Genomic DNA, 24,055 nt, shown 5'->3' with positions numbered 1-24,055 from the left:
ATCAGCAACACGGAAATTACCCCCTTTTTTTTTTTACTTTATGTGTATGAGCCCGAAGGCCAGCAAACCAGTTTTTCCATACAATTACATCTCTGCATTACAAATAGGCGATTGTGGTTATTTTGTCATCAGTAGAAAGGGACTTAATTATAATACGATTACGAGACACCAGAGACACAGTGACATTTTCTGTAGAGGGGCATGTTGGGGCTTTATGTAGATGGGCAAGGTTGTTATTACAAAATAGCTGCCATCTGCAAACAATGAGTCTCTCCTCTATGTCAAACAATAACCACTAGAACAATGCGGTCGGAATAACCCTAGTTCTTCTGGAGTGAGCACTACGGCACCAAAACGGGCTCCCTATGGGGAGCTGTTAAAAAGTGTACCCGATATCTCAACGTGGTGCCCCACATTTTATAGAGCAGTCACATACAGAAACAACAAAGCTGTGCTGATGTTACAATTTTCCTTCTTTTTTTTTTCTTTTTTTTACCCCTTTTTTGCCACAGTCATTTTTCATGCTTTCATATTTTCTTCCCCACATTCCTAGACCCATAGCTTTTTTATTTTTTCATCGACATAGCGGTTCTTTAATGGAAGTTGTAGTTTTCAATGGCACCATTTGATGTACCATATAACGTACTGAATTATTTTTTATTTTTTTTGTGGGGTCGAATGGAAAAAACAGCAATAATTGTTTTCTGGGTTTTGCGTTTACGGCGTTCACTGTGTGGTGAAAATGACATGTTGACTTTATTCTGTGGGTCGATACGATTACGGCGATGCCAAATTTATATCGTTTTTTTTTAAATATTTTACCACTTTTACCAAATAAAAACATTTTTGTTAAAAAAAAAAAAAGATTTGTTTTGTGTCACCATATTCCGAGACCCTAAGGGCACGTTCAGACGTGGTGGAATTTTTCCGCTGCAAATGTTGGTGCAGATTTGGGGCAATTCCGCAACGAATCTGCACCAACATTTGCATATTTGACAGGTAATTCAGACATTGCAGAAAACACAGCGGACTTGCCACAGATTTCAGTTTTTGCATTGCGAAGGCTGAAATCTGCAGTGAAATTCCGCTTCTTCTCCGCAACGTCATGAGCATGATGCGGAGGGGAAATTCTGCACCGCAGCCTGAAATCCGCACAGTTATTTTCTGCAACGTCTGAACTAACTTTCCTAAAAATGTATAGAAACAAATGTAAAAAACGGCTGCTGCAGAATTCCACTGCGGACTGTCCGCAGCGGAATTCAACAGCAATTCCGCCACGTCTGAACGTGCCCTAAGTGTTTTAATTTTTTGTCGATGGTACAGCTTATTTTTACAGGCCGAGCTGCATTTTTTATTTGTACCATTTTTGGGGTGCATATGACTTTTTTCACTTTTTATTTTATTTTGTTGTGGAAAAATGAGGACATAAAAATAACAGTTTTAGTATTTTTTGTTACGGCAATCACCGTGTGGGATAAATAATGCTAGAAAAGTTTGGACATTTACAGATGTGACAATATTAATGGTGTTTATATTTTACATCAATTTGGGGGGGAAAAGGTTATTTTTTTAAGTTTTAAGATTTTTTCTTATCTTAGTAGAAACTTGAGCTATTTGTTAATTTTCTTTTTAGTCCAACAAGGAGACTTAAATATGCAATCGTACTTTTACCGCTCTCCTATTAAATGGAATCTGTCATGCTGAAAATGCAGTCCAATCTACAGGCAGCATGATATAGAGCAGGAGGAGCTGAGCAGATTGAGATATATCTATATATATATCTATATATATATTTGTAGGAAAAGCTTCAGTATAACTTATAATTAATTGATTTAAACCTCGGCACATTCTGAGATTAGGAGTCCAGTGGGTGGTCCTACTCAGTGATTGACAGTTATATCTGTGTGCACACTCATATAGGGAATACTGTTAATCATTAAGTAGGACGGCCCACTGGACTCCTAAGCATAGAAAGAGCAGGGATTCAGATCAATAAATCAAAAGCTATACTGAATATTTTCCCACAAAAATATACCAATCTGCTCAGCTGCTCTTGCTGTGTAACATGCTGCCTGGAGATTAAACTGCATCTTCAACATGACCGGTTCCTTTTAAGCCCTGCTTCGGGCCGGGACCAATAGGTGGACCAAGATGACAGTCCTGGGGGCTTTCAGGCCATGACAACCATCGACAAACTGCGATCACGTTGTGGGGGGGGGGCAATGCAACCTCTTTCTAACGGCTCAGATGCTGCGGTCACTATTGACCGTGGCATCTAAGTGATTAAATGTCCGGAGTTATCTCCGATCCCTGCCTTACAATACTCCCCCTTCCCGGTCTAAGGTCCAGTTCACACAGATTTTTTTCTACATGTTTTTTGACGTGGAAACTGCATCGGAAAACACGCAAAAAAACGGATGAAAATGCCTCCCATTGATTTCATTGGGAGGTGGAGGCATATTTTTTACCGCAAGCGGAAAAATAGTCTTGCGGGAAAAAGAAGCGACATGCCCTATCTTCGGGCTTTTAAGTCTCTGACCTCCCATTGACATCAAGAAAGCGTATTTCGCTGCGTTTTTGCCCATCGGCACTCAATGGCCGCGGGCAAAAAACTCTACGAAAAACGGCGTGCAGGCACATCAATATCTGCCTCAAAATTCCGAACGGAATTTTGAGGCAGAATTTACTGCCTGCAAAAAACTCAGTGTGAACATACCCTAAGGGTGTCACTTAAACCTCCTCATTACTTTTGACTGGCTGACTCATTGAGGTGACCACGCACTCTTATGAGGACCACAGTGGTCACCTTATGTGTTACAAAAGTGATGTAGTGTGTAGGTGGTCGCTGATCACTGGCATGAGAGCAAAGAGTATTGAATAACTAATGTTTTGCTTATCTTTCTCTAAAGGTTTGCTGTGGGAACGGGTAGAGTGGCATCAGCAGATGGAGCTTTCGAATTACGATAGACATGTGCATGCTTAAAGAGGCTCTGTCACCAGATTTTGCAACCCCTATCCGCTATTGCAGCAGATAGGCGCTGCAATGTAGATTACAGTAACGTTTTTATTTTTAAAAAACGAGCATTTTTGGCCAAGTTATGACCATTTTTGTATTTATGCAAATGAGGCTTGCAAAAGTCCAAGTGGGCGTGTTTAAAGTAAAAGTCCAAGTGGGCGTGTATTATGTGCGTACATCGGGGCGTTTTTACTACTTTTACTAGCTGGGCGTTCTGACGAGAAGTATCATCCACTTCTCTTCAGAACGCCCAGCTTCTGGCAGGGCAGACAGCGTGTTCTCGAGAGATCATGCTGTGTCGTCACTTGGACTTTTGCAAGCCTCATTTGCATAAATACAAAAATGGTCATAACTTGGCCAAAAATGCTCGTTTTTTAAAAATAAAAACGTTACTGTAATCTACATTGCAGCGCCGATCTGCTGCAATAGGAGATAGGGGTTGCAAAATCTGGTGACAGAGCCTCTTAAAGGGGATTTGTCATCACACTATGGTATCCTATATAAGGGCAGCATTGTACAGGGACAGGTCCACTCTTCTATTAGCCAAAATGTCCCCTAAATATATTATGCCGTTTGGCTGATATTTCAAAGCATTCAAAGAATACACCAAACTCATAGTTATGTCCAGTGTATTCATGAGTAGAGCTATCCTGTTATGTATACACCAGACTCATAACTAGGAGTCCTGTCTATTCTTTGAATACTCTTACTAGCCAAACGGCACAATATTTTTTGTACCCTTTTGGGTAATAGGAGAATGGACCTGTTCCCATATTATGCGGTCCTCAGTGTTTAGTAAAATTATCTACAGTTGTGTGAAATACAGATCAGAATACAGAAGTTGTGTTAAACGATAAACTCAACCCCATTACATCTATATATTGACATATAACATAAATATATATTTGCTTGAAAAAGATATATAGCAGGACGGAAACGTTGCAGCTTGTGTTGACTGAATAAATCACTTGCTTTTCTACGTTGGAGTTCTGTGGGATTTCTTCTACATTTATCTGTAATCCTTGGATCAGGATTACCTGCCTGCACACGCTACCATTTCGGAATTATACTTTGAGTGCTGCTTATTTCTGTTTGTGTGTATATATATATATATATATATATATATATATATATATATATATAAATAAAATACACACACACACACACACACACACACACACACACACACACACACACACACACACACACACACCTAGGTACGCAGATAAAAATAGTAGTGGAACACCAGCAATTCTCCCTGGCTGCAGGCCTGCAGCTCTTCAGTGTATGTACACAGTCAGAACTTTCCCGTATAACTTGGCACAGAGTCCTTGATGTTGCCTCTGGAACATTCTGGGCATTTGGGACTTTCACAAGGATGGAAATTAAAAGTAGTTTGAAAACACCTCATCTGAGAGTTTCCCGTTTGACTTCCTGTAAGGCGAGAGATGAGAAAATAATTCTTGTGAATATTCCCGGAACAACTATTAACTCATTTGTCTCTGATTCATCATGTTTGCTAGAAAAGATTTAACAAGTGTGGAGACGATGCACTTATCTCTACAACATTGTTTGTACTTCTTTATAGATCCAGCCTCAAAGTCTAGAACTGGCAGCAGATTTGGTATCGGTCACTCTGGTCATTGTCTCAGCATAATAATACATAGATCATTAATGTTTACAAAACATGACATATCTTAAAGTAAATAGTTATATATAATGTATACAATCTAATATCTAAACGTATGATAAAATAAAAATATCCCCAGTACAGGATTTCCCTTGTCCACAGGTACCCCCTTGATCCTCACACTCCCATCTTCTCTACAGAAATGGGAAAGACAGGTTAAAGAGGCTCTGTCACCAGATTATAAGTGCCCTATCTCCTACATAATCTGATCAGCGCTATAATGTAGATAACAACAGTGGTTTTTATTTTGAAAAACAATCATTTTTTAGCAAGTTATGAGCTAGTTTAGATTTATGCTAATGAGTTTCTCAATGGACAACTGGGCGTGTTTTTACTTTTTACCAACTGGGTGTTGTACAGAGAAGTGTATGAGGCTGACCAATCAGTGACTAATCAGCGTTATACACTTCTCATTGTTCCAGCCCAGCATGATCCACAGCCCAGTGTGATTGTGCAGTGAAAGAAGTAAACACGCCCAGTTGCTAAAAACACAATACACGCCCAGTTGGAAATAAGAGAAAACGCCCAGTTGGAAATAAGAGAAAACACGTCCAGTTGTCCATTAGAAAGGCTCATTTGCATAAATATAAAATTGCTCATAACTTGGCCAAAAATGATCGCTTTTCAAAAAAAAAAAAAAAATGTTAACGTTATCTACATTATATATATAGAGGAATGATCGAGGCACTCACCGAAACTGGCAAAAAATTCGTTCTTTATTACAAAAGAGGATCTAGGTCAGGATGTGGAAATGCCTACGGCCGTTTCACGTGCTGGTACACGCTTTCTCAAGGAAGTGACGCTAGGGCCTTGAGAAAGCGTGTACCAGCACGTGAAACGGCCGTAGGCATTTCCACATCCTGACCTAGATCCTCTTTTGTAATAAAGAACGAATTTTTTGCCAGTTTCGGTGAGTGCCTCGATCATTCCTCTATATATATATCCAGCTTTTTGTGCTATTCTTTCGAAGAGCAACTCCGTGGCAATTTACCTGCAATCATCCAACAGTAAGCAAGCCATATTTCAACTCCTATTCCGACTGTGCGGTTTTGGTAGTGCCAGCCTCTTTCCTTCTTCCCATTGATGTTATCTACATTGCAGTGCCAATCACATGCAATAGGAGATAGGGATTTGATAATCTGGTGACAGAGCCTCTTTAACAAGCACCAGGTTCTCCAGCCTCAGAATAAGGCAGTAACCATAGTGTGCTGTGCATTAGCAAAGGCTCCCCACACGGTGATTATATTTAATAAATGGTTGATGACAGAATTATTTAACCCCTTTCCAACATCCGCCGTATATATACGACACTGTCAGCGATAGGTTCCTGCAAATCTCTATACAGTTACACCATGGTGATGATGCGGGCAAAGAAGTTGAGTACGCACCATCAGCAGCGGTTGTCAGCTATATATTATAGCTGACACTCTGCTGTAATAGCCGGGATCGGAACTAGTGTGGGGTGCCGATGGTTGACATGGCAGCCTGGGGGCCTAATGAAGGCCCCCAGGTCTGCCAACTTATACTCTTAGGCTGGGTTCACACGAGCATGTTACGTCCGTAATGGACGGAACGTATTTCGGCCGCAAGTCCCGAACCGAACACACTGCAGGGAGCCGGACCCCTAGCATCATAGTTATGTACGAGCGCTACGGCCTCTTCAAAACAGCTGATCGGTGGGAGTCGGACCCCGACCCATCAGCTACTGATGGCCCATCCTGAGGATAGGCCATCAATTTTTAGTGGCTGGAAAACCCCTTTAATGATAGTGGAGGCGTGGTCACATGGTCATTGAATTTTGGTATATTGTGAAGTCATCTTCTGTCTGCAGGAACAGGCTCTATTAGTCCTCATGCACATGACAGTATTACGGCTCCGTACAAGCTCTGAATTCTACACAGATGTACTAAGGCACCCATGGAAGTCTATCCTGTACCTTCATATGCCTCTGATTTTATATGAAGGCATACAGAGATTTCATGTCTGATTAATACAGAATCTGACAAAGAAATGGTGGCATGTTCTATTAGATTCCTTACTATGGAGGTATTTGTCCCTGGAAGCATTGCTTAGGGATAATATCTCTATAATACGGTGCCTATAGCACCATAGTAAGGAGCTGTAGAGATCAAGTCTGCCGCCATACACACTCTAGACATGAGGCCTGAAGCAGAATCTGACCATGTGTGCCTAGTGTAACACTAGTTATAATCTCACAATAGAAGTACAGATATGTTCCCAATAAGACTAGCGTTCTGATATGTGTCACTGTTGGGACACTGGTTTTTAAAGAAGAATACAATGAGAGATATTTGCAACACTAATGTAAATCCCTTATCAGGAGTGTAACTAGGCATTAATGCAAACAGGGCCCCTGTACTATCACATATCATTCATAGTACTCGTCTCCTTATATGGGTCAGAGGGCCCTTTTTGGGTCCCCCTTTAGGGCCCATTCACACGAACGTGAATAACATCCGTGTGCTGCGCATGGAAATCACGCACAGCACGCGGACCCATTGATTTCAATGGGGCCATTCACACATTCGTGAGTTTTCACGCAGCGAGAGTCCGCTGCATGAAACTCACTGCATGTCCTATATTGGTGCGTTTTCACGCACCTACGCGCCCATTGAAGTCAATGGGTGGGTGAAAATCATGCACCGTACACGGATGCACACCCGTGTGCAGTGCGTGATTTGCGCATCAATTCAATTGAAAATAATAATTAAAAAAAAAGATGTGCTTTGCGAGCGCGTGAATAATGCATGCCACTCGCAACGCACACTGATGCATAACGCAACACACACGGACCAGATTCACGTGCGTTTTTCACGTGCGTTAATCTGATACGCTCGTGTGAATGTAGCCTAAGGCTCCGAGTTCTGTGCACTTCCACTGGTTGTAAATTATTATCTTTACTGATCAGTGGTTATGGTTGGCTGACTAATGGATGACTACTCTACGTGCACCTATAGACATAGATAATGTGACCCTGTGGCAAGATTACAGCTCTATAGCTACTATACATGGCTGCTGTAACAAACATACTTCCTAGACAGTGACAAAAAGAAGAGGAGGATATCAGGATCAGAACTGTCTGACATAGGTTAAAAAAAATTGATAAGAGAAGAAGAGTTTTGATTTTGACCATAGATTTTCCTTATAAAGAATCCACATGAATCTAAATCTGAAACAAAGTGTGAGCACAGGGAGATATTGCACTGTGTGATATACATCACCTGCTAATATTTTGGACTGAATATGATATGAGGAGGGAGCAGGTTGAGACACTAGTCACATTCATTCTAGCTGCTGTAAAGATGAACCTGCTTAGATTGCTTTCTATGTAAGCAGATTCCCTGCCAGCCACTAGCATTGGCACAACTGTAGACACGACTCGTACAACACTTGGTATCCATGTTTTTGATTGATGTTGACCTCTTCAAGAAGTACGCTGAAGATGATTTCTAGGTGCAGAAGAGATTCTTAGGGTATGTTCACACGCAGTGTTTTCAGGCGTAATTCGGGCGTTTAACGCTTCGAATTACGCCTGAAAAAACGCCCCTAATACGCCTACAAACATCTGCCCATTGCTTTCAATGGGAATTACGATGTTCTGTTCCCATGAGCCTTTATTTTACGCGTCACTGTCAAAATACGGCGCGTAAAATGACGGCTCGTCAAAAGAAGTGCAGGACACTTCTTGGGACGTCTTTGGAGGCGTTTTTCATTGACATTGACTCAACAGCTAAAAAAACGGCAGTAAAAAACATGAGTTTCTGAAAATCAGGAGCTGTTTTCTCCTGAAAACAGCTCCGTATTTTCAGACGTTTTTGCTCACTGCGTGTGAACATACCCTTATAATAAACTCAGGAGGGTTAGGCCCATCTATAAATATTATAATTTAATCTACATTTGAGATATAAAAAGTTTACAAAATCCATTTTCATTTCCAATTGCCGACAAAAATGACAAGAAAATATTTTCCTATACTAAAAACAACATCTACAAAAATAGTGGTGAAAACCATAAAAAACAGCACTTGTGAATACAGCTGAAGGGAGAGATGTAGAAGCGCTTCATTTATACCTTTCCTTCTTTTTGCATTCACTATTGGCTAAAATAAAACTGCGCCAAAAACTGCATGTGTGAATCCAGCCGACTCTATGCTATTAGATTTTTGTTCGAACTGGGCTTGATCTGGATATTTAACCATGTGCAATAACCGCACACACAGGCCAATAGGGTTTTCCATACCACATGTTTTTGTCACTCCAGATTTCACTGGCAATTTCAGTGGCAGATAGGCATGCAGAGTGATCACTTCTCATTGTTAGTACTTGTATATATAGTTATTACAGACTGCAGTGTTTAATTACATTACTGTACTATTAGCTACTCTAAGTACTAAGAGGCTTGCAGTAAACCGATGGTTAAAAACCTCTAAGCGTAAACCATGTTGTTTTTTTAGTGAAGACTATTTTAACATAATTTCACATTAACAACACATATATCTAGCTGATTATTAATAACTGAGATCCGCAATCGGTTGATAGTTCTCAACCCCTGATCCTCGAATTCATTTTGTTGAGTCCACACATAGCGGTTGCCATGATGTTTGAAAATACCACAGCAATTTTGCTGTAATTTTCAAAAGAATCATGGCAACACGCTGCAACAAAAACCATGTTGCCTCACCATAGGGAGAAAGAATGGTGGCTGCTCAAATGCCGCTCATCTTGGGGAAAAAACAAAATTCCAATATTGTGGAGATTAAACGTGTGGCAGGGCCTATGGGCTAAATAAAGAGGAGGAAACCGCAGCACTCTAGTAGAGAACTTTTTGTCTTTTATTCACCAAAACATCACCTGCAACGTTTCAACCCTCACATGAACTTTGTCAAGCAAGACCCTGTGAGGGTTGAAACGTTGCAGGTGATGTTTTGGTGAATAAAACACAAAAACTTTTCTACTGGAGTGCTACGGTTTCTTCCTCTTTATTTGGATCTACTATTTCCCCTGGACCGGGGTTATCCGCTGCGAGCACCCCCTGGAGTTGGGATCCATATGTGCTCCGTATGGTCTGATTGCTGGTTGTGCTGATTATACCTATTTTCTCAGGGTCTATGGGCTCTCATAAACATTAGACTGTTGGCTGATCCCACCAACAACAACTGGATCAGCCAAGAAAAAATAACGTTTATGGTCAGTAGAGGCCCTTTTACACCGGCCGATGCAACGAGCGCCGATCGACGAGACATCGTTGATCGGCGCTCGTTTTCTCCTGTCACACGAAGCTATGGACGGGGACGAGCGGTCGTTACTCCAATCGCTCGTCCAAATACATTATTATCATGTTGGCAGCGCGTCTCCCTGTTTACACACAGAGTTGTGCTGCCGACACACAATATTTCACTTTTTTAAAATGATACGATTAGCAGATGATTGAGCGTTTGCTTGTTCATCTACTGATCGCTGCCCTGTTTATATGAACGTCCGTCTGCCCGATAATTGTCCAGTGTAAAACCCCCTTAAAATATTGCCCGGCTCTCAGGCCCCCACTGTGCTGATCCTACACTTTTTAAGTGGACTTGTTAGATATGGACTATATATAGATACTGACTAAGAAGTGCTTGATGGCTGCACATTTATAGGGCCTAGTTCTTGGCCTAATGCTTCTATGAGAAAAGTTAAAGGTTCCCGAAACTGCAATTGCAATTGCAAACTGAAATTGTCACTGCATTGGGTGAAAAAGCGGCAATGGCAATATGTACGGCCAGCTGTAACTTGTGTTTGCTGGCAAGACCTGTGACACCACTTCTAATATTCAGACATTGGTTCACACAGCTGTTAAGCAGCTTATTCAGCACAGGCCATTATAGCTGCAACTGTCCATCTGATTGTAGTTTCCCACATGTAGGAAGGTGTTAGAAAGGGGCTGGTTTTCTCACCGAGCACCTGTCTCCCACAAAGACTTGTCTGGCTCACACATTAGCTCTCGATCAGGCTGTTGACACAGGCTGTTTATGTCTCACTATCTCTGCTGGACTCAATACCCCCTCTTGCTTTAGCAAACAGTGAGATGAGTCCTGTGGTTCTACTGCGTGAGATTGCATGAGGGTCTGGCTAGGTAGGTGGGGAAAGACAGGGAGTAAGATATAATGCTAGAGATTGCATATCAGCAAATCATTAAAATGTTATGCACATATAGGGTATGTTCACACGAGGGCGTCCGTTACGGCTGAAATTACGGGGATGTTTCAGCCTGAAAACATCCCCGTAATTTCAGCCGTACCGGCATGTGCAGGCGCTTGAACGCCGCGTCAATTACGGCCGTAATTAGCGCTGCTATTCATTGGAGTCAATGAATAGCGGCTCCAATTACGGCCAAAGAAGTGACAGGTCACTTCTTTGACGCGGGCGTCTATTTGCGCGCCGTCATTTGACAGCGGCGCGTAAATATACGCCTCGTGTGAACAGACAAACGTCTGCCCATTGCTTTCAATGGGCAGATGTTTGTCAGCGCTATTGAGGCGCTATTTTCGGGCGTAATTCGGGGCAAAAACGCCCGATTTACGTCCGTAAATAGGCCGTGTGAACATACCCATACAAGTGCTGCCACTGCTGTCTCCAGCCGCATGTAATGAAAGAAGCGTTTTTGAAGTATGTAGAAGGTAATACTCCAGCAAAGACGATAAGACTCTATAGTCTGTGCTTGACTGATGATAGTAAGCGTCTACAGCGAAAGGGGGGCAGACAGCCAGGGTGGTGACACCAAAGCACCACTGACTTTTCCATCAGAACGGGACCCTGACTGACACAAATGGAAAGTATAGGTTTCCGTTTCCATCACCATTGATTTCAATGGCGACCGATCCGGTGCCAATGGTTTCCGTTTGTCTCTGTTGTGCAAGGGTTCCATCGTTTTGACGAAATCAATAGCGTAGTCGACTACGCTATTGATTCCGTCAAAATGACAGAACCCTTGCAACGGAAGTTAAAGAGGCTCTGTCACCAGATTTTGCAACCCCTATCTGCTGTTGCAGCAGATCGGCGCTGCAATGTAGATTACAGTAACGTTTTTATTTTTAAAAAACGAGCATTTTTGGCCAAGTTATGACCATTTTTGTAGTTATGCAAATGAGGCTTGCAAAAGTCCAAGTGGGTGTGTTGAAAAGTAAAAGTCCAAGTGGGCGTGTATTATGTGCGTACATCGGGGCGTTTTTAATACTTTTACTAGCTGGGCGTTCTGATGAGAAGTATCATCCACTTCTCTTCAGAACGCCCAGCTTCTGGCAGATCACGCTGTGACGTCACTCACAGGTCCTGCATCGTGTCGGGCGAGCGAGGACACATCGGCACCAGAGGCTACAGTTGATTCTGCAGCAGCATCAGCGTTTGCAGGTAAGTAGCTACATCGACTTACCTGCTAACGCCGATGCTGCTGCAGAATCAACTGAAGCCTCTGGTGCCGGTGTCCTCGCTCGTCTGACACGATGCAGGACCTGTGAGTGACGTCACAGCGTGATCTCTCGAGAACACGGCTGTGTCTGCACTGCCAGAAGCTGGGCGTTCTGAAGAGAAGTGGATGATACTTCTCATCAGAACGCCCAGCTAGTAAAAGTATTAAAAACGCCCCGATGTACGCACATAATACACGCCCACTTGGACTTTTACTTTTCAACACACCCACTTGGACTTTTGCAAGCCTCATTTGCATAACTACAAAAATGGTCATAACTTGGCCAAAAATGCTCGTTTTTAAAAAATAAAAACGTTACTGTAATCTACATTGCAGCACCTATCTGCTGCAATAGCAGATAGGGGCTGCAAAATCTGGTGACAGAGCCTCTTTAAGGTTAAAGCTTTACAACCTACAAGTTGAGATTAGATTAGTGGCTAAATTTAACAGACCAGGCATTTAGTATAATATTAAGATCTGGACTGCGGTGGAATGATTACCATATACTTGGTGGGGTGCCGTCATTTTCTCACAACAGCTCTTATAAAGACAGCTTTAAATTAGATGAGAAAGTCATGTTTGATTTTCACAGCTAAACAGCCGACGAAATTATCTATAATGTGTATGTATCTGTATACATCCTGTCTGGAATACAAATCAAATTAGGCTTACCCTTCCCTTTAATGGGTAAAGGCCCTTTTACACTGGGCGATTATTGAGCCCGATAATTGCCCTGTGTAAACAGGGTGGCGATCAGCAGTTGAACGCTCGATCATCTGCTGGTTGTATCGTTTTAAAAAAGTGAGATATTATCGTTATCGGCAGCACATCTCCCTGTGTAAACAGGGGGACGAGCTGCTGACATGATAATAACGTATGGGGACGAGCGATCGGAGTAACGACCACTCGTCTCCATCCATAGCTCCGTGTGACAGGAGCAAACGAGCGCCAATCAACGATGTCTCGTTGATCGGCGCTGGCTGCTTCGGCCAAACATAGTCAGGTGTAAAAGGCCCTTATGTCTGTATTTCACTAGTCAAATCTTCTAAAAATCAAGACAGACGGTACACTGTTTTCTTGGCTCCCATATTTAATAGGAGCAGTGCAGCAAGATTGCCCATATTAAATACAGGAGCTAAAGAAACAGATTTTACATGATGTTAAAGCACTAATAGGGCATATGGACATCATGGGGGTGGGATCTTCGCTAGGGATCTCCCCTATAAACCAGAGCAGAGAGACACAAGAGCGGTTCTCCCTCTGGCAGATCCAGTCCATCTATGTCAGTCTATCCATGTATTCCAGGTTTGCTATTCATTTGGCATGTAATACATTTCTCCTGCAGCAACCACAACCGGGGAAATGTAAGGTTGCAGCTCCCACCCGCAACAACAGTTCATTGCTTATTTAAATAGGGGTTGTTTCCTTTGAGTTACTCATAGATATTGTAGTATTTGGCTATATACACACAACCGTTTGTATTTTGAGGCCTGTAAACTACAGATGCATTGTCTGTTTTTGTGTGTCCTCCAAATCTGTTCCGTATGTCCACAAACACGGTCCGTATTGCAACCTTATTCACATATCCCCCAAAACAAACAGAAGGCAGGAAATTATGTCAATAGCGTGTCCCAGCCCCGAGAAGGTCACTTGATCCCCGTCGCCTAGCAACTCATCGCAAAACATGGACAGCATTCGGACAGAACAAGGATGGCACCTGTGTGCCGTCCTTGGTTTTCGTGTCACCATAGACTTAAATGCGCAAGACCTAGCCGCAAACATAGACAGGAATAGAACTTGCCCTGAGTTTTGCAGCCCTGAGTTTTGCAGCCCGGTTCCACGACCCCCACACGGTTCCGTGAAAAACATAGAAATAAATGGGCTAGCGTGCTATCCGTTAAAAAAAAAAAAAAAGATAGCATACTGATGAAAACAACAGTCGTGTGCATGTAGCCTTCCTCTGTGAAACAATTTAATGTTCATGAGGACTGCGAGATGGTTCCCTTTTATCTGCTGTTAGAAGAAACTTCTACAGGACATGTTGGTTTTTACCAAAATGTTTTAGCTGGACATCAGGTATTGAACTGTATATGGCAAAACACAAAAAGTTGGTCAGCACATCCTAACAAAATAAACAAACGTGTAGGTGTACGTACGATGTGACTGCACAATACAAAACCGTTTCAATATATATAAATATATATGGTGGTCATACGCACTATTATGGTGCACTGAGGGGACTTTTTACATAAAAACTATAGAGCTGCCCATGGTATGTACAGCCCCCTGGTGCCAAACATTCAAAGTTCACATTGGCTCCCAGGTTTTAAGTACTTAACAATATTCTACAATGTAATTGGCTGCTTTTTAATTGGGCAAAATATGCCCAAGTTGTTATCCATGCCCAGATTTGATGTCTCATATACAGTTCCAAAAAAACATTGCAATAGCGCCAAGACCACCAAATGCTATATATAGATTATTTTAAATTGCATTACTGCTACATTTACTGTACTTACAAATGTGAGGGTTTAAGGCCCCATGCACACGACCGTAAAAACTCCCGTAATTACGGCCCGTAATTACGGGCCCATAGACTTCTATTGGCCACGGGTACTTCCCCGTATGCTTACGGGAAGGTGCCCGTGCCGTTGAAAAATATAGAACATGTCCTATTTCAGGGCGTAATTACGGCACGGGCAACCCATAGAAGTTTATGGGGCTCCCGTAAGTACGGGTGACTACGTGCGTGCACCCGTAATTACGGGAGCGTTGCTAGGCGACCTCAGTAAATAGTCACTGTCCAGGGTGCTGAAAGAGTTAAACGATCGGCAGTAACTGTTTCAGCACCCTGGACAATGGCTACCGATCAGAATATAGATAAAGCTGTAAAAAAAAGAACTCCCTGCTTCTTCCTCCAGTCCGGCCTCCTGGGATGACGTTACAGCCCATGTGACCGCTGCAGCCAATCACAGGCCAATCACTGGCTGCAGCGGTCACATGGACTGCCGCGTAATCCAGGGAGGTCGGACTGGATGTCAGGAGAGGGACGCGTCACCAAGACAACGGCCGGGTAAGTATGAATTTCTTTTACTTTTATTACGGAAAGGGCTGTCCCTTCTCTCTATCCTGCACTGATAGAGAGAAGGGCTGCCGATTAGTGCAGTGCAATTTTGCAGCCAAAAACGTGCCCGTAAATACGGGTGGAATACGGGTGACACCAGAGCCGTATTTACGGGCACGGGTCCGTAAATACTGGTCCAATACGGGTCGAATACGTGTGACCAAGGACCCGTATTTACGCCAGTATTTACGGATGGACAAAAATACGGTCGTGTGCATGAGGCCTAAGCGCACATTTTCAAGAAACTTTGTGAGCCCAGCTGCCACGAAAGGCCACCTATTTTAATTAGGTCCCTAAGAAGTCACCTTGTTGTGGCAGATGGGCTCACACAGTTTAACCAAATGTGCGCTAAGAACCTAACATAGTATAGTATACTAAATGTTGCAGTAATGCAATTTAAAATAATCTATATATAGCATTTGGTGGTCTCTTGGCGCTTTTGCAATGTGTAGGTGGAATATGTAGGTGGAACTGTATATGAGCCATCAAATGTGGGTATGAATAACAACTTGGGCATATTTTGCCCAATTAAAAAGCAGCCAATTACATAGTGGAATATTGTTAAAGAGGCTCTGTCACCAGATTATAAATGCCCTATCTCATACATAATCTGATTGGCGCTGTAATGTAGATAACAGCAGTGGTTTATATTTTGAAAAACAATAATTTTTGAGCAAGTTATGAGCAATTAAAGATTTATGCTAATTACTTTCTTAATGACCCAATGGGCGTGTTTTTACTTTTTACCAACTGGGCGTTGAACAGAGGAGTGTATGACGCTGACCAATCAGTGACCAGTCAGCATCATACACTTCTCATTGATCCAGCCCAGCTACTTTCACTGCACAATCACCCTGTAACAATGGGCTGGAACAATGAGAAGTGTATGATGCTGACTGGTCACTGATTGGTCAGAATCATACACTCCTCTGTACAACGCCCAGTTGGTAAAAAGTAAAACACGCCCAGTTGTCTATTAAGAAACTAATTAGCATAAATCTAAAATGACTCATAACTTGCTCAAAAATTATCGTTTTTCAAAATAAAAACCACTGTTATCTACATTACAGCGCCGATCAAATTATGTAGGAGAGAGGGCACTTATAATCTGGTGACAGAGCCTCTTTAAGTACTTAAAACCTGGGAGCCAATGTCAACTTTGAATGTTTGGCACCGGGGGGCTGTACATACCATGGGCAGCTCTATAGTTTTTATGTAAAAAGTCCCTTCAGTGCACCATAATAGTGCGTATGACCACGGAGATCCCTACGTTCTCACTGTATCATACTGCCCAGCAGCATTTCAATATTCAGAAATGGGTTATTTTAGATATTGTCATTAAGAGACAAAATAGTCTGGTAATGATGGGGTTAACATAGACAGCAATAAGTACTATTTTGTGCTGGTAGCAAGTTATTTCCTACCTATAACAATTGCAACCTCAAAAAAATTCCCGAATGCGAAAACCTTTCATTAGGCTTCTTACATAATCCTAATGGAAATGTGTATTGTGCCCAGACATTTCACAACCGGCACAGAAGCAATAAATGTGAGAAGTTGTGAAACTCTGTGCATGCTATCAGTATACAGTAATACTCCTGTAACATTACAAACTACTTAATAACGCCCTTTGTAATCCACAATAGAGCATTACACAATAAATCCAAGCAGGATACTTCAGAAAGAATGTGACTTTTGACACAATAGTGTCAGATCTTCAGGTGTGTGACCTCAACCCAATAATATGACAAATCATCAGGTTAGTTCTATATATATCAGCCCGGATACCACTTGGTTTATATCCTGACATTACTGTAAGAGTATTTTCACATGTCCTTCTAGTGGAGTCGCTGCACCCGGGGGCGGATTAAGGGCACTATGGGCCACGGGCACTTTTTCAAGTCTGCCCCCCCCCCGAAATCCGAAGACAGAACTTTGAAGACGCTGTACCGTATATATTTGCAGATTTCTGTTTAGGCGGACACAGATCTGGCACGGTTTTAAATTAGCTGTAAAAGCAGAATGAGCCATACCAAAGAGAAAAAGCTGAATACTTTGAGACACTGACGTGGTCAGGAACTTTATAACTTTTTTATTTTTATGTCAATGGAGTGGTGTGTGAAGGATTATTTTTTGCGGAGGAGTTGTAGTTTTTATTGGCACCATGTAAAGTACCATATAATGGGTGAATTGGAATAAACTGAGATTCCTCCATGGTTTTTTGGGTTTAGTTTTTACTGTATATATTTACCTTCTCTTAAGCTAAAAGTAGATTTAACATATACTTTACCTCAAGAGAAGGTAAATATATACAGACCCAGAATCAAGCTCAGTACAAATATACAGACCCAGAACCAAGCTCAGTACCTATATACAGACCCAGAACCAAGCTCAGTACATATATACAGCCCCAGAACAAAGCTCAGTACATATATACACAACACCAAAACCAAGCTCAGTACCTATATACAGACCCAGAACCAAGCTCAGTACATATATACAGCCCCAGAACAAAGCTCAGTACATATATACACAACACCAAAACCAAGCTCAGTACATATATACAGCCCAACAACCAAGCTCACTACATATACAGTACCGTTCAAAAGTTTAGGGTCACTTAGAAATTTTCTTATTTTTGAAAGAAAAGCACAGTTTTTTTCAATGAAGATAACATTAAATGTTGCAGGAAAATGTTATGGGCCAGTTTGTGGAAGACCCGACTAGAGGTGAAGCTCTGTTGGATCTGGTCATTTCTAATAATGCAGATCTTGTTGGGAATGTCAATGCTCGTGAAAACCTCGGTAACAGTGATCATAATATAGTTACATTTTAACTATACTGTAAAAAACAAATGCAGGCTGGGAGGGCAAAAACACTTAATTTTAAGAAAGCCAATTTCCCCAGGATGAGGGCGGCAATTCAGGATATAGATTGGGAAGAACTAATGTCAAATAATGGGACAAATGATAAATAGGAGATTTTCAAATCTACTTTGTGTAATTATAGTGCAAAATTTATTCCTATAGGTAACATGTATAAACGACTAAAATTAAATCCCACATGGCTTACACCTTCTGTAAAAAGGGTAATACATGACAAAAAAAGGGCATTTAAAAAATACAAATCTGAGGGTACATCTGTAGCCTTTTTACATTATAAAGAGCTTAATAAAATCTGTAAAAATGTAATAAAATGAGCAAAAATACAAAATGAAAGGCAGGTGGCCAAGGATAGTAAAACAAATCCCCAAAAATTCTTCAAGTATATAAATGCAAAAATGCCAAGGTCTGAACATGAACACTAGATAGTGGTAATGGGGAGTTGGTCACAGAGGATCAAGAGAAAGCAGAGTTACTAAATAGGTTCTTTAGCTCTGTATATACACTACCGTTCAAAAGTTTAGGGTCACTTAGAAATTTCCTTATTTTTGAAAGAAAAGCACAGTTTTTTTCAATGAAGATAACATTAAATTAATCAGAAATACACTCTATACATTGTTAATGTGCTAAGTGACTATTCTAGCTGCAAACGTCTGGTTTTTAATGCAATATCTACATAGGTGTATAGAGGCCCATTTCCAGCAACCATCACTTCAGTGTTCTAACGGTACATTGTGTTTGCTAACTGTGTTAGAAGGCTAATGGATGATTAGAAAACCCTTGTGCAATTATGTTAGCACCACTGTAAACTATTTTGCTGTTTAGAGGAGCTATAAAACTGACCTTCCTTTGAGCTAGTTGAGAATCTGGAGCATTACATTTGTGGGTTCGATTAAACTCTCCAAATGGCTAGAAAAAGAGAGCTTTCATGTGAAACTTGACAGTCTATTCTTGTTCTTAGAAATGAAGGCTATTCCATGCGAGAAATTGCCAAGAAACTGAAGATTTCCTACAACGGTGTGTACTACTCCCTTCAGAGGACAGCACAAACAGGCTCTAACCAGAGTAGAAAGAGAAGTCGGAGGCCCCGCTGCACAACTGAGCAACCAGACAAGTACATTAGAGTCTCTAGTTTAAGAAATAGACGCCTCACAGGTCCTCAACTGGCAGCTTCATTAAATAGTACCCGCAAAATGCCAGTGTCAACGTCTACAGTGAAGAGGTGACTCCGGGATGCTGGCCTTCAGGGTAGAGTGGCAAAGAAAAAGCCATATCTGAGACTGGCTAATAAAAGGAAAAGATTAATATGGGCAAAAGCACACAGACATTGGACAGAGGAAGATTGGAAAAAAGTGTTATGGACAGACGAATCGAAGTTTGAGGTGTTTGGATCACACAGAAGAACATTTGTGAGACGCAGAACAACTGAAAAGATGCTGGAAGAGTGCGTGACGCCATCTGTCAAGCATGGTGGAGGTAATCTGATGGTCTGGGGTTGCTTTGGTGCTGGTAAAGTGGGAGATTTGTACAAGGTAAAAGGGATTTAAAATAAGGAAGGCTATCACTCCATTTTGCAACGCCATGCCATACCCTGTGGACAGCGCTTAATTGGAGCCAATTTCATCCTACAACAGGACAATGACCCAAAGCACACCTCCAAATTATGCAAGAACTATTTAGGGAAGAAGAAGGCAGCTGGTATTCTATCTGTAATGGAGTGGCCAGCGCAGTCACCAGATCTCAACCCCATAGAGCTGTTGTGGGAGCAGCTTGACCGTATGGTGCGCAAGAAGTGCCCATCAAGCCAATCCAACTTGTGGGAGGGGCTTCTGGAAGCATGGGGTGAAATTTCTCCCGATTACCTCAGCAAATTAACAGCTAGAATGCCAAAGGTCTGCAATGCTGTAATTGCTGCAAATGGAGCATTCTTTGACGAAAGCAAAGTTTGAAGGAGAAAATTATTATTTCAAATAAAAATCATTATTTCTAACCTTGTGAATGTCTTGACTATATTTTCTAGTCATTTTGCAACTCATTTGATAAATATAAGTGTGAGTTTTCATGGAAAACACAAAATTGTCTGGGTGACCCCAAACTTTTGACCAGTAGTGTATACAGCACTAGAACCAAGCTCAGTACATATATATAACTCCAGAACCAAACTCAGTATATATATATATATATATATATATATATATATATACATACAGCACCAGAACCAAGCTCAGTACATATATACAGTACCAGAACAAATACAGTTCAGTACAGCGATCATTTGCAAATTGAAGTTAACCCCTGCTGTATAAATTTTTATGACAAAAACCGACGGCTCCCAGTATAGCCTGAACAATGGTTAGGATATGCTGGGAGTTGCTGTTTAACAAAAAATGAATGCTACCATCCGTCATCTCGCTGCAGATCATACAGTGACTACAGTACTGATCAGTCACAGGGAGAATAAACATTTACATTGAGTGACTCACAGGTAACATCTCAGATCGTTTTTCGTTCTTTTTTCTTCTACATCCGGTCCAGACCTCTATGACTACTTCTCCCGGGCACGGCCCATTTCTGCAGTTCACAGCTCAGATGTCTTCGGCTCCTCACTTTTCCAACTTTTCCGTACCTGTAAACGAAGATAAAATTCTCATGATGCCAGACTCTATGCTTCTAAATATAATAGTATCATACAATGAATATAATAGTACTATACACTGTGCCCCTGAATATAATAGTACCATACACTGTGCCCCTGAATATAATAGTACTATACACTGTACTCCTGAATATAATAGTACTATACACTGCACTCCTGAATATAATAGTATTATACACTGTACTCCTGAATATAATAGTATCATACACTGTACTCCTGAATATAATAGTACTAAACACTGTACTCCTGAATATAATAGTATTATACACTGTACTCCTGAATATAATAGTACTATACACTGTACTCCTGAATATAATAGTATTATACACTGTACTCCTGAATATAATAGTATCATACACTGTGCCCCTGAATATAAAATTATGTGTGAAATTATAGTGGATTTATATAATTGGAGTTTGATGATGGAAAAAGTGCCGAAGGTATGGAAAACCTCTTGTATAGTCCCAATTCCTAAAATAGCAAAACTTTTGAGGGTGGGTGATTATCGACCGTTGGTATTAACTTCCAATATTATGAAGGTGTTTGAAAGGCTAATGTTGGGGTACCTTAAATCTGTTGTGGTAGAATACGTGGATCCTTTACAGTTTGCCTATAAATGTAGAATTGCGGTGGAGGACGCAGTTTTATATTTTTTACATAGGGCGTACTCTTTTTTTGGAGGCGCAGGGGGTGATAGTGAGTCATGTTTTTTGATTTTTCTAGTGCTTTTAATTTGATAAGGCCGGATCTAATGAAAAATAAATTGGAAGGAATGCAAATTAACCCTAGATTGTCTAATTGGATATTCGTTTATTTAAGGGGACACCCCCAGTGTGTGCGGAGTGGGGAATGTACATCGAGGATAGAAATAAGTGATATTGGAGCACCACAGGGGACTGTTATCGCCGTTTTTATTTGCGCTATATACAGCAGATTTAAGGTACAATACTGGAAGTTGTCATCTGCAGAAATTCTCTCATGATTCTGTGATTATGGGGGCAGTAAAGGGAGACTGTGATAAAGAATATAGGGATGTGATATCTGAATTTGTTAAATGGAGTGTGGATAATGGGTTGGAATTAAATATTGGGAAAACAAAAGAAATGATTATTGATTTACGCAGAAAAAAAGAGATAGTGGTGTCTATTCTAAATCAGGAAGTGGAGACAGTCAGATCATACAAATATTTGGGTATATAGTTGGACCAGAATTTGGATTGGATCGAGAATACAGAAAAGGTGTACAAAAAGGCAATGAGCCGGTTGTATTTTTTACATAATTTGCACTCGTTTAATGTGTGTGATAAAATTATATTAATGTTTTATAACTCTGTGGTTGCTAGCGTTATATTTTATGGTGCTGTCTGTTGGGGAGGTAATATCAGAGAAGCAGAAAATAATAAATTGAATAAGGTGATCAAAAAGGGAAAAGCGATCATGGTTAGTGAGGTGCCTTTATTTGAGGAGGTATTAAATAAAAAGGTTATTAAGGAAGATTAGTGCAATTAAATTAGAGGAATTGCATCCGTTGCATAGCATTTTAATCGATAAACAAAGCTGTTTTAGTGATCGATTGCTACAATTTAGGAAAGAACGATTTAAAAGATCTTTTATGCCAAAAGCTATTGCACTTTATAATATGTTTTTGTAGTGTGTGATGATGCTTTTTAATACATATTTTATTATATGTTGTCGATGTATGTTGTATTGTTTTTGTATAATATGTACTGTAAATGGTAGTTACAATTGTAAACCAATTTACCTTTGGGGATAAATAAATAAAGTATCTATCTATCTATCTATCTATCTATCTATCTATCTATCTATCTATCTATCTATCTATCTATCTATCTATCTATCTATCTATCTATAATAGTACTAAACACTGTACTCCTGAATATAATAGTACTATACACTGTACTCCTGAATATAATACCGTGTTTCCCCGAAAGTAAGACAGTGTCTTACTTTCTTTTTATCCCCAAAAGCCCCACTATGTCTTACTTTCGGGGTATGTCTTATATTGTAAAAAAAATTGTCGAATTTTTTTTTATTTTTTTTTCACAAACTTTATTTAACTGTTTTACATTTTTTTTTTTAGTCCCACCAGGGGACTTCACTATGCGATGTGCCGATCGCATATATAATGCTTTGGTATACTTAGTATACCGAAGCATTATTGCCTGTCAGTGTAAAACTGACAGGCAACCTATTAGGTCATGCCTCCGGCATCGCCTAACAGGCAGATGCTGAAGGCAGACCTGGGGGTCTTTGTTAGACCCCCGGCTGTCATGGAAACCCGACGGCGACCCGCGATTTGTTTGCGGGGGTGCCGATCGGGTGACAGAGGGAGCTCCCCCCTCTGTCAAACACATTAAATGCCGCTGTCACTATTGACAGCGGCATTTAATGGGTTAAACTGCCGGAATCGGCGCGCGCTTCGATTCCGGCAGTTGCAGCAGGAGCAAGTGCAGGGGACGGCGCGGTGACGTATGGAGAGGGGGGCGGCGCGGAAGTGGGCAGGAGGCGGCAATACCCCCGTGTTTCCCCGAAAGTAAGACATATGTCTTACTTTCGGGGTACGGCTTATATTAGCCGACCCCCCTGAAACCCCCGATACGTCTTACAATCGGGGGTGTCTTACTATCGGGGAAACACGGTAGTACTAAACACTGTACTCCTGAATATAATAGTACTATACACTGTACTCCTGAATATAATAGTACTATACACTATGCTGAATATAATAGTACTAAATACTGTACTCCTGAATATAATAGTACTTATACACTATGCTGATTATAATAATAGTATACACTGTACTCCTGAATATAATAGTACTAAACACTGTACTCCTGAATATAATAGTACTAAACACTGTACTCCTGAATATAATAGTACTAAACACTGTACTCCTGAATATAATAGTACTATACCCTGTACTCCTGAATATAATAGTACTAAACACTGCACTCCTGAATATAATAGTACTAAACACTGTACTCCTGAATATAATATTACTATACACTGTACTCCTGAATATAATAGTAATATACACTGTACTCCTGAATATAATAGTACTATACACTGTACTCCTGAATATAATAGTACTATACACTGTACTCCTGAATATAATATTACTATACACTGTACTCCTAAATATAATAGTACTATACACTGTACTCCTGAATATAATAGTACTATACACTGTGCTCTTGAATATA

The 24,055-nt window shown here is 40.9% G+C and overlaps 1 protein-coding gene across 1 annotated transcript in view; it reads right to left on the bottom strand.

Annotated features, from left to right (window-relative positions):
- Positions 1-20,683, bottom strand: part of RND1 (Rho family GTPase 1) — a 31,872-nt gene extending 11,189 nt beyond the window's left edge. Inside the window, exon 1 of the mRNA XM_075852199.1 lies at positions 20,660-20,683. Coding sequence (XP_075708314.1) covers positions 20,660-20,668 — 9 coding nt within the window. The 5' untranslated portion in view covers positions 20,669-20,683. The remainder of the gene's footprint in view (positions 1-20,659) is intronic.
- Between the last annotated feature and the right edge of the window lie 3,372 nt (positions 20,684-24,055).

Source organism: Rhinoderma darwinii, chromosome 2 (assembly GCF_050947455.1).
Source record: "Rhinoderma darwinii isolate aRhiDar2 chromosome 2, aRhiDar2.hap1, whole genome shotgun sequence".
NCBI classification, from domain to species: domain Eukaryota; kingdom Metazoa; phylum Chordata; class Amphibia; order Anura; family Rhinodermatidae; genus Rhinoderma; species Rhinoderma darwinii.
The sequence above is the reverse complement of the archived record's forward strand: the minus strand, read 5'-3'. Positions and strand labels throughout refer to the sequence as shown.